The sequence below is a fragment of the Fusarium fujikuroi genome, chromosome FFUJ_chr03 (assembly GCF_900079805.1).
Source record: "Fusarium fujikuroi IMI 58289 draft genome, chromosome FFUJ_chr03".
Taxonomy (NCBI): Eukaryota; Fungi; Ascomycota; class Sordariomycetes; order Hypocreales; family Nectriaceae; genus Fusarium; species Fusarium fujikuroi.
This window is the reverse complement of record NC_036624.1, coordinates 1,323,761-1,337,142: the sequence shown is the minus strand read 5'-3', so window position 1 is coordinate 1,337,142 and position 13,382 is coordinate 1,323,761. Positions and strand designations below refer to the sequence as shown.

At 47.0% G+C, this 13,382-nt stretch overlaps 2 protein-coding genes; one reads left to right on the top strand and one right to left on the bottom strand.

The window, feature by feature from the left end:
- Positions 1 to 7,195: 7,195 nt before the first annotated feature.
- FFUJ_02553 (uncharacterized protein) lies at positions 7,196 to 8,017 on the top strand (the record flags this gene model as incomplete). XM_023574298.1 has 2 exons in its annotated part: positions 7,196 to 7,594; positions 7,646 to 8,017. The coding sequence occupies 2 exons, from the start codon at positions 7,196 to 7,198 to the stop codon at positions 8,015 to 8,017; spliced, it is 771 nt and encodes a 256-aa protein (XP_023427678.1).
- An 840-nt stretch (positions 8,018 to 8,857) lies between these two features.
- Positions 8,858 to 12,369, bottom strand: FFUJ_02552 (uncharacterized protein; the record flags this gene model as incomplete). XM_023574297.1 has 3 exons in its annotated part: positions 8,858 to 9,687; positions 9,741 to 11,832; positions 12,070 to 12,369. 3 exons carry the CDS (start codon positions 12,367 to 12,369, stop codon positions 8,858 to 8,860), a joined length of 3,222 nt encoding a protein of 1,073 aa, XP_023427677.1.
- Positions 12,370 to 13,382: the final 1,013 nt, after the last annotated feature.

Below are 13,382 nucleotides of genomic sequence, written 5' to 3'. Positions count from 1 at the left end.
AAACCGTATATCCATCCATAATACAGACACGGCATTACGTTCCGCTTTCCCATCTCGGTTCGCCAGATATTCTGAGCACTAGATACGCACTACGCATCATCAAGATTGAGCGATCTCCAAGAGGAACATCAGGCCCGTCACAAACGACACGTGCGATGTCATTTGGTGGCTGAACAATGCTGACATCATGGCTCATGGCTCTCAGACATATCTGATTCGTTTATTTCCCTGCAAGCCATGCAATTACAATGTACACAATCGTGATACGAACTCAACATCAAAGCATGCTGCTCTTTGCCTTGGAGCACTTGATCACAACCTTGGACTAGGGGCGCATGATGTTGGCAATGTAGACAGAGCTGAACATGCAAAATGCTCTTTGGGAAAGTTCATACAGCTGCCATGACAAACGCGCAACAAACCCGCACTCATCCAGGGCCCCTGAAGAGCCTAAATAAAAACTCGCTTGGACTTACTGGAAGCAGACTAGAGCGAAAGGTAAGCCGGCAATTGCTAGATGGTGCGGACTGGAAATAGACAGATGTGCCGCGGACGGCAAATGTCGATCTTCGGGTCGGGTACTAGAGCCACAAGTCCGGAATTAACACTCCGCTGAAGATGGCCGAGCCGGTATGTTTACACGCGACAAGATACCGAGTTCCAAGTTCGGAAAGGCATTCGAGATGAACACATCAGGGCCGTGCAGATCATGAACTACGTACCACGACATCATCGAACTCATGAAGTCACCTTCAATCCCGCGTATGTGAGCAATACTGGTTGTGCATACATCCTGTATGCAATTCCTTCGCCCTGTCATACACTACATACAGCAACATTCTCAACGTTCTCCTTGTCGCAAGGCGGACCCTCCTGTACGTACCGAGAGCAGATCCCCGCGGACGTCCAGCCGCGGAATAGACGTCAAGCGCGCGAGAGTCACACAGGTTTACAGATTGGTTACTAAGAAACGCGCTAGCTCTGATCTCCAATGGCTCGCCAATAGCCGCCTCTCTATGATTTAGACGGATTTCCGCTTTTGGCTTACGGAGTCGGAGACATTTTCAGGCCCGGAGACATCTCTGCCGAGATTGGAAGGCATAAAACTATCCGTAATCTAAGCGCTGATAATTAGGTTCTGCATTCAGGGCCTCGTTGCGTAACAGGCCAAAATGCACATTTCAGTTTCGTCAGAAAGGTGGTTTTCAGCTGCCTCAGTTCGGCTGTTACCCTTGACTCCCCCTGGCCATGGCTTAGCAGTGGTCATCTTACACTGGAGCAGTAGCAGAATAGCAAAGCTTGCCTCGCGCCGTCGCATTCCTCCAACAGACCGAACGCACGCATCGTGCCATAATTCTACGCTAGGGCAGCTCCTAGTCTCCCTATGTGTCCAGAGGAAGGTGTTATACTCCATGGAGTAACAGATAGGGCACAGCCTGACAACGGACAGGCAGCTCGCAACCTACTGTAATGGGGCTGTGCATCTGTTTTCAAGGTTGCAACTTTAAGTCCAATAACGAAATAATTGGCCCACTCGAGAAGCCCTTCTCGAATATTTCCTCGCTGATGGCGCTATTGGATGCTCTCCAAAGAGCCTCATCAATGTTGGGTTACGAGAAGGCAGAGGGGATTCGTTCTGTTTGAGTATTTGCATATATATGATGAACATCATGAACTCGTTCTTTTTTTTCAACACAGTATCCATTTTCAGAAAAAACATTCCCTCGATTCGACAAGACGGCCGACAGTTTTGTATTTTCAGCTGCCACCGCAAGTCAGGGTCTATGTATCTTGGCGGGGAGATGAAAAAACAACGCAATGATTGGAGGGTAAATGTCCCTGCATCACTTTTCCCACCTCACATCTTGTACTCCGGCACTCTGAGCCATGGTACAGTAATTGCATTGCATGGCATGGGGATGAGGGATTACGGTACATCCAGGGGCGTACAACAATTCGTACTTGACACACACTCAGTGTTGCACGGAGCCAGACAGAGCAGAGGTCATCTTCTGTCTCAAGCGAAGGTTGGGGGCCTAAGTGTATCAACCAATCATATGGCTGACGGAGTAATGCCGAACCTGTGCAGGGGGCTGACGTTTGAGAGTGAGCGGCATCCGCAGGTCAGAGCGAAATTCGCTTGTGATTTTCCCGCTGTCACTCGCGGTATCATCCCATGTTTGGAGATGGATGTGCCTTGAATCTTGCTTGATACGGCCATCCCTTTCACGATTGTGCTTCGACAAGGTTTGCTGTCCCTGGCTTGAGCCTCTCGGCAGTCTACTGCCTACCTGCCTACTAGTACACTACATTATGCCCCAAACACGAGCCAATGTAGGTACCTACATGTTGAACAGCACTTCCACGCAACATGTCCTCTGTCGATGTTTGTACAGCTACTCCAATGTCGTTGGCCTAGTTGGAAGCACGGTTATCCCTCAGGTGGTTTTTTGTTTGTTCAACCAACGACCTGCCAAATCGGAGATGCCAGTACGTAAGAACTATCCATATCTGCATCAGTGACATATTCAAGACAAAACTTTGAAAACCCCATTTGTTTGATCGACAACGACTTTGAGCATCATCCCTGAGATCAGCAAGCATACCCTGATACCGTATTCTGAATGTGGTATTATTACGACAAGATGGACTTGTAACGCGCACACAAAATCGACAGTACGTACCGTGGTTACGAACATACCATACATACCTACATGTGACACAGTCACGTATCCCGGTCATATATGACAGATTTGGTTCTGGCGCCGGCCTATTCACCCGATCTGGATCAGATACAAAGCAAAAAAAGCAACAAGTACCGGCATCCTAATGCAACAGTCCCGCAGCCTCCATGGGCCACGTCCTGGGGAGTCTTAGCCTTTGGGGTCTCTCTCCATACACAATCCGACAGTGCATTCATTGGATTGGGAATCCCTCTCTCTAGCTAGACTCTAAAACTCTAGGTACTGTACCCGGCTACAACGCTGTTTTTGGGCTGAGTCATGAATTTTGTGGGCGTGGTAAATTGATTGACTCGGCGAATCCCTCTCGGCATATCGCCCAACTTACTTTCACGGCATTATCTGACGGGCTAGGGTTTAGCGCCTAGAAAAACAGGAGAAACAAACAAGTGAGAGATCCACCAAGATTGGGATATCTCGGTCCCGTACGGTAGCGTATTGTATCTCGTTACACCCCGAGGGCAGGGCAGAGTGTCTTGCAACCAAATTACTTCTTTAGCCCTTCCTTCCTTCGCTCGCTCGCTCGCTCGTTTCCTGGCGTGCCTTGTTGGTGCAGTAAGATGCAATATCACACTGACGCGGCCGAGATCACGCCGTAGAGCGGCTTATCCGAACCCCCCGACCCCCATCATGAGTCTACGATCACAGGATCCAGGGGTCTTGGCCAGTCCATTGCAGTGTTGTTGGGTAGGCTGGATATAACGTTACTTGGCATACTCGAGCGGTGCTACTACAGTATGAATCTCAAGTGCTGTCAGTCAGCCAGTCACTCCCGTGTAGGTGAACAGAGATCAGCACAGCAGAAAGATATACATACAGCACCAAATGGGCGATTTATGCGGCTCGTCCGGGATATATTCCGCTATGCCCTGCGCCGAGACATATTAGGCGAGCAACAAGGTTTTGGAACTTCTGGGGTCGGGCGGCCGAAACTACGGACTTCTGTTTGAGAGTCGATGGTCTAGCCCAGTTGCCCAGGTACCACACCTGGGAGATCTGTGGCGCAGGCGCGAGACATTTTGATTGACACTGGCTCTGTTTTAACAGCTACCGGTGCGCCAGCTATGAACTGGCCAGGTATTTAGGTGCCGGGCCCAAAACCTAAACCAACTTAGTGTGTTTCTCGGCATTTCGTGAAAGTCCGTAGATCGGGTAAGGATATCCAAGATGAAAAAGACGACAGTTTTTGGCTCCAAATTGTTTATCCTTCAGGGTATCCATAGAGCCTCGAGTCAAGTGAGTTCATCCTCATAGAACTACGATGATTATCTGGATCGAAACTAAACCCCGTCGGTGCCGCTCTGATGCTGGGGTCAACATCCCCTTGTTTGTCTTGGCATAATACGGGATACTCTCGTCGTCCTGTGTTGGCTAGCTAGCTGCTTATCACGGTATCTCCCACGCGGGAAACCAATTCCGTGATGATGTACTGGTGGTGCTACAACCACCTACCTACGGAGTAGCCTTGAGAGAAATGCCTCCGTCGTCAACCAACAGACCTCGGTGGTTTGATGGTATACGACTCAGCTCCACCGGTACTTGTGGCACCAAACCCGTTGTCGCTGTGATTCCGACGCCCTAACATGTTCTAGCCATGGATACGGAGTACGGGTTCAGTTCTGAATACATACATTGTGTTGGGTCCAGTTCAGGTCGCCCAATTATTGAAACCGGTAGTATGGTATGAGACCTGCGAACAGGTATCCCAAATGGTCGCAGGATTGTGGCGAGAGGCACTCAATTACCAACAAGGACAACTGTCAGAGCGCCAAGAAACCGGGGTCTCGACATCTCGACCAGTCGGAAGAGCGTCTGTCCGATGGGTGTATTAAACAGGGATAGGGGGTCTCATCGCGGGTAAGACAATGGCAATGGCAATAGCAGTGACAATGTCGCAATGAAGATTGACATGGGGGCTTCTGCCACATGCGGTAATGCAACAGTCTCACATGCCGGTAAGTGGAAGTTCTACGGTTAACTTGTTTATTAATATCTCTTATTACCGGGAATCACATATATCCCTGCGATATAGGTTAGTTGACTTTTGATCATATAGGGTGACTTAATATCAGAAGCTTGATATTGAATGCCTCTGTTTATAATAGTTTGTAGTAATATTTCAATAGCCGTGTTATCATACCCTGTAATTTTTTCTCTCTCTTTCTCCTGTGTTTTTTTGAAGCATGCGGCTAGTATTGTCACGATATGTGTTGTTGTTGTAATGTATTTGGTGTTTAATGATTGCTGCAACTCATTGCTAGGTGTTGTAAGCTTGGGTGACACTGAGTAATTCATAAATGAGTTCAACGAATTCACATAATATTAGACACGCAGAACATCCCATAAAAACAAGAGCTTACCATCTCATAACCATAACACGTCCTTATTCGTTTGATAGAAGCATCTGGATCTCGATGCCAGGGGCTGGTATCATGACCTACAATGACCCAGTTCACAAGATCATCAGCAATAACAAGGGAGTGAGAATGCAAGTTCAATATCTAGCAACAGAAGAAGGCTCGCGTATATTGAGGAGATATGACTAGTCAAAATGGAACAATTTTTGATAAGACTATCTCACGTGTATCGCTATTCTTCCTGTCCATGATGCATACTCGTGACCCATGGCAGAAATGAGAATACATTATTTCTAGGACTGATGTCGAGAGAAGTGGAACAAAGCTGTCCCTATCCTACGAGGTATATACTGAAAGAACAGTACATGAGCAATGAGCCTGGGAGCCGATGACTGTCTGGTTGCGCTGATGCTCCTTGATGCCCCTGAGTCCCATCGCGAAAGATGGTAAAGCCTTCATTTTATTCAGCCTCGATGAGACAAACACTCGAAAGTGACAATCGGAGTGCTAAGTAGTCATGTATGTTGCGTCGGATGCTCTTTTATGAGGAACAAGTGCCGAGAGATTGTAGTGACATGCTAATATGCCAAACTCTCAGAAGCCTTCACATAGGGAGAAGACCAACGTAAGACCGTAGGAGTGTGGGAAGCAGGCCAGACGGACCTTTTTTCACAGTGCAAGTAAAGTGTATCAACCCCCCCCTCCCTATTCTCAGAACTGCACAACAACATGTAAATCTCTCCGCCAAGATCTGTATGTTGAAATGCAAATCCACCGAAAGTGTTCAGTGACGGCTTGAGGGCGCCAAGATAAGTTAAAATGTAAGAGAGGTTCTCTATTAATCTGAAGCCTGATTTTTTATAATCCTTTGTTATCAAAAGGCTCGTGATCAACTCATACAATTTTCTAAACGAACTGGCTATCTCGAGTATAAATTTGATCGATGTGTGAAGTATTTACTATTTTCTCTGGATCACAGCCAAGTAAATGAGACACCAATCGTGTCTTAGAGTTATCCGATGTAACAAGCGTTGAGGTTGTGTGAAAACCTTGTTTCCGATATTGGCCATGTGGCCAAAGTGGTCGATAAGAGACTACGCGTATGATGCCTGGCTCTGGGAAGCCTAGGGAATAGAAAGTAGAGACCACTAGTTAAAATTGGAAGTACTTCAGAGTTATACCATATGACTTGCAGTGAGGTAGTATATCAAATAGTAAGTGTCGCTTGAAGTTCACCATGCAGGACACTCGCATCCGAGTGTGTGACCCTCCAAGATTCGTGAGCATAAGAGGGGCAACACAATGACGACTTAAGTCAAGGTTATTAGAGTATCATCCGAGCTTACACATATACTCAGTGCCACCTTGTATGTGGATGACTGACACTGACGTTCTGTTGTCAAGCAATATCGAGGGTCATCACAGGAGGAGCGCCGATGTTTGTATTCATCTGACGCCGCATAAGTACTAAGGAACACTTAATAAGATATGAGATGTAATTGTTCTCATGCTCATAGAATGAGAAGTGGATGAATAGCAATGAGTTTGTTAGACTGTTGTAACTTGCGTGTTTAAGGTTACCATGACTAGCTTTTGACAAAACATGACATACGCTCGATTAGTGGTGAAATAGAATCATTTTAGCTTTGCCTAGAGTATTCAAGGAGATTTATAATCGAGAAATACGTTGAAAGAATCGATGCCGTTGTTAAGCAAAGGGATTAGAACTAAGACTATAGCAAACCCGATGTTGTATCTGGTCACGAAAATAAACCGAAAAAGGGACATGCCAATTATGGAAAGATAACGTCATGTTCAAGCGGATGATTAAGGTTGTGCAACTATTACGGGTGAAATCACCTCGCATGAGACAAAGTCGTATGACTTTGTTGGTAGGATCAATAAAGGGAACAATGCGGCTTATTTCACGGTATATTACGTGTCGGATTTCGGGGTTGATTCAGCATCAAACCCTTCTGTATTAACTATAATACTGCATATTGATTACGTTGGTTTTGAGCTCACGAGGTACAATATAAGAAATGCGATAAATCGGCTTCATCTGCCCCTTGATCACAACCGTCCATCGCTCACAAGATGACCTCGCAGCTTAACTCCATCATCCATTCCTTTTCCAACCTCACTCCACAGAGTCAGCGTCTGGCTATAGCAGCGGCAGCCGGGGTAATTATTGGGATCCCGGTCTTCCGTATCGCAGCCGAAGACTACCGTGGATATATTGCTCTCGGGCCTGGAGGTCTACCTCACAACCTCATCGGATGGATCGGCCAAATCCTTCTAAAGCCACTGAAGAAGGAACCTTTTCATACGAGATGTTATGATGAGAAGTCGTGCGAGAAGGCAGGTCCTAATGGACATGTCGCTTTCTTGAATGAGAAAGATGTTCCTGTCCGTGAAGCACCGAAGCCGACGATAGGGAAGTGGACGGCACCAAGTCGGCAGTTGACGGATATGGCGAACCAATCTCTTATCGAGGTATGTGTATTGCCTACAACAGAGTATCGTTCAACTAACTAACAGAGTCAGGGCTACCAATCATTCCTGTCATCTCTAGCATCATCGTCTTCGTCAAAGCTCAAGATCGCAACATCACTTGCAGAGCGACGAGGCCCAGCCCTCTTCGTAGCCTCCGAGAAGCCTTCCCATCCAATCGCAAAGCGTGCAGGAGGAGAGATTGGGCATATGCATGGCAGCGATGGTTCAATGCATATCAACCTGGCTCCAAAGGATGCAAAGCTTGTTTTGGAGAGAGGCTGGGGTCAGCGTCACCCGCTGAGCGGCACTGTTCTGTATCTGGGTAACGTGATGGTTTATGCGCCGAGGAACGAGGATGAGCTCGAGGTTGTAAAGAGTATCACACGCGCAGGTGTGAAGTTCATGCTTGGTGAGGAGTGTTAGGTCAGAGAAACGGGATTGAGGAGATGGAGTATCGTGTTCAAAGGATGCCAGTGCGCTTTATTTATGACCATCACTTCTCTTTCTATCTCTATATATAATCGCATAACATAAAGTATACGAAGAGGTAACCTGAAGGTACAGCAATGTTGTAACTTAGTGTGATCACATGCTCCTGTCTGAACTCTGACGAAGTGACGACAACTGCGTCAGACATTAACGGCAACTGCAAAGTCTTTGCCTGCCAGGCATATGAGTAATACAGACAATGGATCAGCACACAACCCAAAAATGATACAAACAAAGAAACAAACACTGTAATAGAAAACAAGATACAGACTCACAAAATTTACAAAAAATGCAAAAAAAGAAACCTAGCAATTGCACGTTTCGATCGTTATGAAAATATACCACATCAATAATATCAATGCAGGCTACCAGGCTCGCAGTGTCTATGAAAAACATATGATTGCATATTCTTTATTGAAGGCGCATTTAATAAACTACCTCAATGTTCGCCCAAAGCAATACCGATCTACTGTCTTATGTTCTTCCAGTAACACTCGGTTTGAATGACCTCTGTTTACTGGCAACATGTAATGCGTCATGTGTAGACGCCCAATCCGGTCTTCTTCAATTGGCCTCAAAAAGTCTCTGAAGCCGACGCATGCTGAGTCCTTTATGGTCATCACCATGCACGCCAGGCTAGCAGCCGATCAAACTTGACCCCAAAACGAACCCGTCCAATGCCACATCCCATTCGATTATCGGGTCATTCCAATGCATCAACGCATGCGCAAGTTCAACGTATCGCGACCTCGTTATTGAACATATGAAACATGGTCATTCAGGATGTGTACCGTTCTTGTCCAACAGCTGAGCGCGCAAAGCGCTCGATAGTGGTGGCTCAGTATCTAGGTTGTCCGGATTGGCCACATCATCAAGCGCCGCGTACTCTGCAGGTAACTTCGATCTCTCAACAATCTGCTCTCGGAAACGATACAACGCGTGGTAGCCTCTCGAGATGGGTTGGATGAAGTCGACGACATCTCTGGCAACCTTGGCTTCTCCTTCCATAAGCGGCTTCCACGCCACATACGCTGCCCCGATCAACCTTCCAGTCTTGTAATCGGAGTAAAGGCTTGTAGCACGTCTCTGAGCTCCCGCGATGGCGTCGCGGAAATCGGTGCTGCCTCTGTATCTCTGATCTAGTGTGCTGATGACAGCATCGAGTTGCACAACTGTCCCCTGGGTACGATCTTGGACTTCCGTCAACTCCTCATACAAATTACCTGGAGTGATGTCCTCCCCTTGCTTGAGCAACTGGACAAGAGAGAGAAGAGATCTGTGGCCCGCGACAAAGAAGTTGAACTTGTTCATCAATCTCCTGAGATCTTCTGTGAGTTCGCTACCCTTCTGTTGTCTCCACTGAGCAACGGCCTCCGGATAAGTCTTGAACTTGTAGTTGACATCAATTTTACGAAGCGCCGTCTTGGAGAGACTGATGATTCCATCAGATCTGACATCAAAGTCCATCGGGTTCGCGAGGTTAGCCTTGCATGCAACGTGCAAGACTTCGTTGTGCAGCAATACCATGTACTTCTCCTTGTCCTTGCCAGACAAAGAATCCATGTTGAGGTCAATTTCGGAAGACGATTTCATCTTCTTTGTCACTGGATTATATAAATCCATGCTCATTTTCCGTTTTTCCGTTTAAGTATGTGACGAGATAACGTAGTGCCGTTGTTGACCTCATTTTGAACTGTTCGCCCCGGGACGACCCCATTTCGGCCATCTAGTGTGTTTTGGGCCGATTGACTGTTCGCAGGGGCAATGTCCCTCTTCTTCATATGCTCCTTGATCGTATCGAGAATGACCCCAAATTGTCCTTCCTGAAGTGTATCATTGCAGTCTTCGAGAGTAGCTATCGTGTACTCACGTTCCTGGAGCTGTATCTTCAACTCCTTATTCTGACGCTCCACTTCGTCGATCTTGGACTCAAGTGCATTATTCTCACTAATACGCTGGGTGAGTGATCGCTGGAGCCGGAGATTCTCGTCCTTGACTTGATCGGATATCTCTTTCTGATGCACTCGCTCGACCTGTGTAGCGATGTGGGATTGAATTGCCTCAAGTCGAACTGCGGCATCCTCGATCTTTTCTTCAACACGACCTAAAGCCCTTTTGGCAACATCCAAGTCATAGTCGGCCATTTTATTTGCGTATGCGGTCGCCTTGAGTTCTGTGACCTGATTGACGAGTCGTTTGACCCGGGCCTCAAGAGCCTCATTCTTTCCAGTCTCGCTCATAAGCATGGCTTTCAAATCGCGACATGTGTGTTGGAGGTCCTCCTTAGTCTTTTCCTCGATGTTCGTTCTGTGTCCCGCTAGGGCGCTATTGTCTCCCGGTGGAGGCAAATATTTCTGCTGCATCTGAACAAGCTCAGACACAACTTTGTCACGCTCCGTGCGATATTGTTCGACTTGCTCCGCTAGCGTGTCACATGTGTTTCGATAAAATTCGACTTGGTTTGCATTGGCAGGAGGTTTAATGCCTCTGTTAGTAGGTTTGGTGCCTTTGGGGTCAGCCTTGGTGCCTTTGGGGTCAGCCTTGGTGCCTTTGGGGTCAGCCTTGGTGCCTTTGGGGTCAGGCGTGGTGCCTTTGGGGTCAGACGTGGTGCCTTTGGGGTCAGCCTTGGTGCTTTTGGGGGGTGGTGGCTCGTCGGGTTTTGTTGAGGAGGCGGTGTCAATTGCAGTTGGCGGCAAGTCTCGAACAGTGAATGGCATCTTCTTGGGTTGTACCGATGACCATTTGACCTCATTTTCGGGTTCCAATCCGATAATTCGTGGCAGTATCCCATACGTCACATAGTCGGGCTGACTACACATAAAACGGGATCGAAGGAGTACGTCAGCATCCCGATAAACGGGAGAAGCCTGTGACTCAGTGTACATTTCAAGGATCATTGAACCAGTAAAGACTCCGAATTGATGAGAGTCACCCCGAGAGCAAAGAAGACCACATTTGGCCGGGAGATGTGTTGTCCAACCAGGATTCTCTGATGAGCCAATTTTGAGCCCGATATGGATCGCCCCTAGTCCATCACGCTGATCAATCTTATGGCTCATTTCAGCCCACGGAGACTTTGAGTCAATCGAGACAGGAAGGGTTGCTCCAGACAAGAGTTCATTGGGGTCATCAGGTGATGGAAGTTGTTGACACATACTGCTTGGGACTTCCGATTTCCAGTGACTTGGCAGGGCCAACAGCTGAAAGCTGACACTGTCACCTGTGGCTGTTTTTGTAGTTGCTGGCATAACTGGAGACCCAATCGTCCAAATGGAACCCAAGTCCATTAACTGATGAATTTCAGTTAGAGAAAATCCGTTCGTGGGCAAGAAGGGGCCACCGAGAGCAGAACCTTCCTGCATCGCTGGAGTAAGGAATGCAAAGGGTTTGGCAAGTTTTTGCAGCAAGTCGAATTTCTTTTCCCAACCATCGCCGCGAACAGTAAAGTCATCCATTGACGCAGCTTTGTCGTTAAGATATGTTTCATGAATGAAATCAATAAGATGCCCGTACGCTCCGAGACGGAAGAGCTCATGGAATTTCACCCAAGCTGGAAAGTATGCAATAAACACACCAAGATCCACAGGTTTGAAGGGCTTGTGTATGAACGCCGTTTTATCTTTGATCTGCCTCGCAAGCTCGTCGAATTCGGTCTTTTGAAACCAGTACCACATGACGGCAGCATATATGATCTGGTGCTTCGTAATATATGTGGTAGGATTGGACTTCTGAAACTCTTCAGCTGCGCCCTATGCAGCATTAGGGATCCGTGATGAAGTCAAATGAAACGCGGGAAAAGGAAATGAATTGTAGAAGTTTGCGCCCATACGGCTGTCAACCTTTTCAGAGCTGGCGACCCGAAGTTCCATCGGAATGTATCTAGTCGACCTGGATACCGCGAAATTGTATTCCTTGAAAGCCACGATGGGGTCAAGCGGATGTTTTTTGCGATGGCGCAGCATGAGACCATCTCGAAACAGACTCACCAGAGCAGCCTGTTCAGTCTCCTCTTCAAGATCAATTGCAGGAGTCGACACCCTCTCAGTCTCAGCAGTCTTGCCGCCATCGGCCTTGTTGGTTTTCGTTTGGTTTGGTAAGGCAGACACGGCTAATTTGAAATCGACTATTCTTTCGATTTGAAACAAAGGGGAAAATGGTACCACGTATCTGGTTTGAGTGCTTTTGTCGGTGGCAGACGTCGGGACAAGACACATTTGGTGTCCGGTGTTGACCCATTTGTTCACTCTCATTTCCTCATCATTGAGCTTGTTGGCTGGTAGTGACATTCTGCTGGGTTTCCTTGTTACAACAGGTGTCCCAAGAGATTGCATTCCAACAATGAGATGCGCTGGAAAGTCTGCTTTGGGGTGAACAACTCTATTGCAGCCGCGCTGGAGAAAGGGCGCGACCATATACTCGCTTGTTGATTGGGATCCGGGACATTTAGCCCCAAGCGAGACATCGGAGACATTAAAAGCAGCCATGTCGCGATAACGGGACAGAGTTGGAGGCAGAGGTGATTGAGCTCGTATAGGCAAAAGCTCACAATGACGCCATCTGTGAGAATGACCGATGCGATTGATGGCAGTAGCGGGTGGCCCAAGTAAGGGGGCAATGTAGTGTATTTTGATACCAAGGTATAGCGCTGTCGAAAATGTATGCTATTGATAGTTAATTGGGGTACAAACACGGAGGATACCAGCTTAACCAACATGCGATTGAAAGAATCGTGAAACGATGAGGTCGTCTCAATGGCGAGACGGTTGTCTTGACGACTATGTTTGCGGAGCCTATGGGCACGAGTCAGACAAATGGAAGGGGTTGATAATTGTTGCAGGGACTTCATACTTGATAGAGTCGTTGTCCCTATGGCTGCGAAATATCTCTGTACTATTCGTTTGATGCGCAGAAGCTTACAATATTCATGGAGCCAGAGCAGCTGTCTGTATAGTAAGGTATATGGGCAACCCTGGCTTTCGTCCGTGGTGTGTAATCTTAGTTACGTAGGTGAGTGGCAAAAGAAGAGAGGTAGAATGGTAAACAGCAGAATTAGGTACCTCAGGCATCACGTGAGCAGAAACATCGCGCCCCACAACTAGAAACACGGAGCTCCACAATTACAGAAACACAGAGCTCCATTTAAATACAGAGCCTGAAGATTAAAACCAAAAAGCCTTATAAAGAAGAAATACATAATTATATTATATATTATATATTAAAAGGCTCTTGAATTTTTGTTTTAAACCTCTGTATTATTAAGATGAAATAAATTCTAATACGGTTAATTATTCTTGTATTT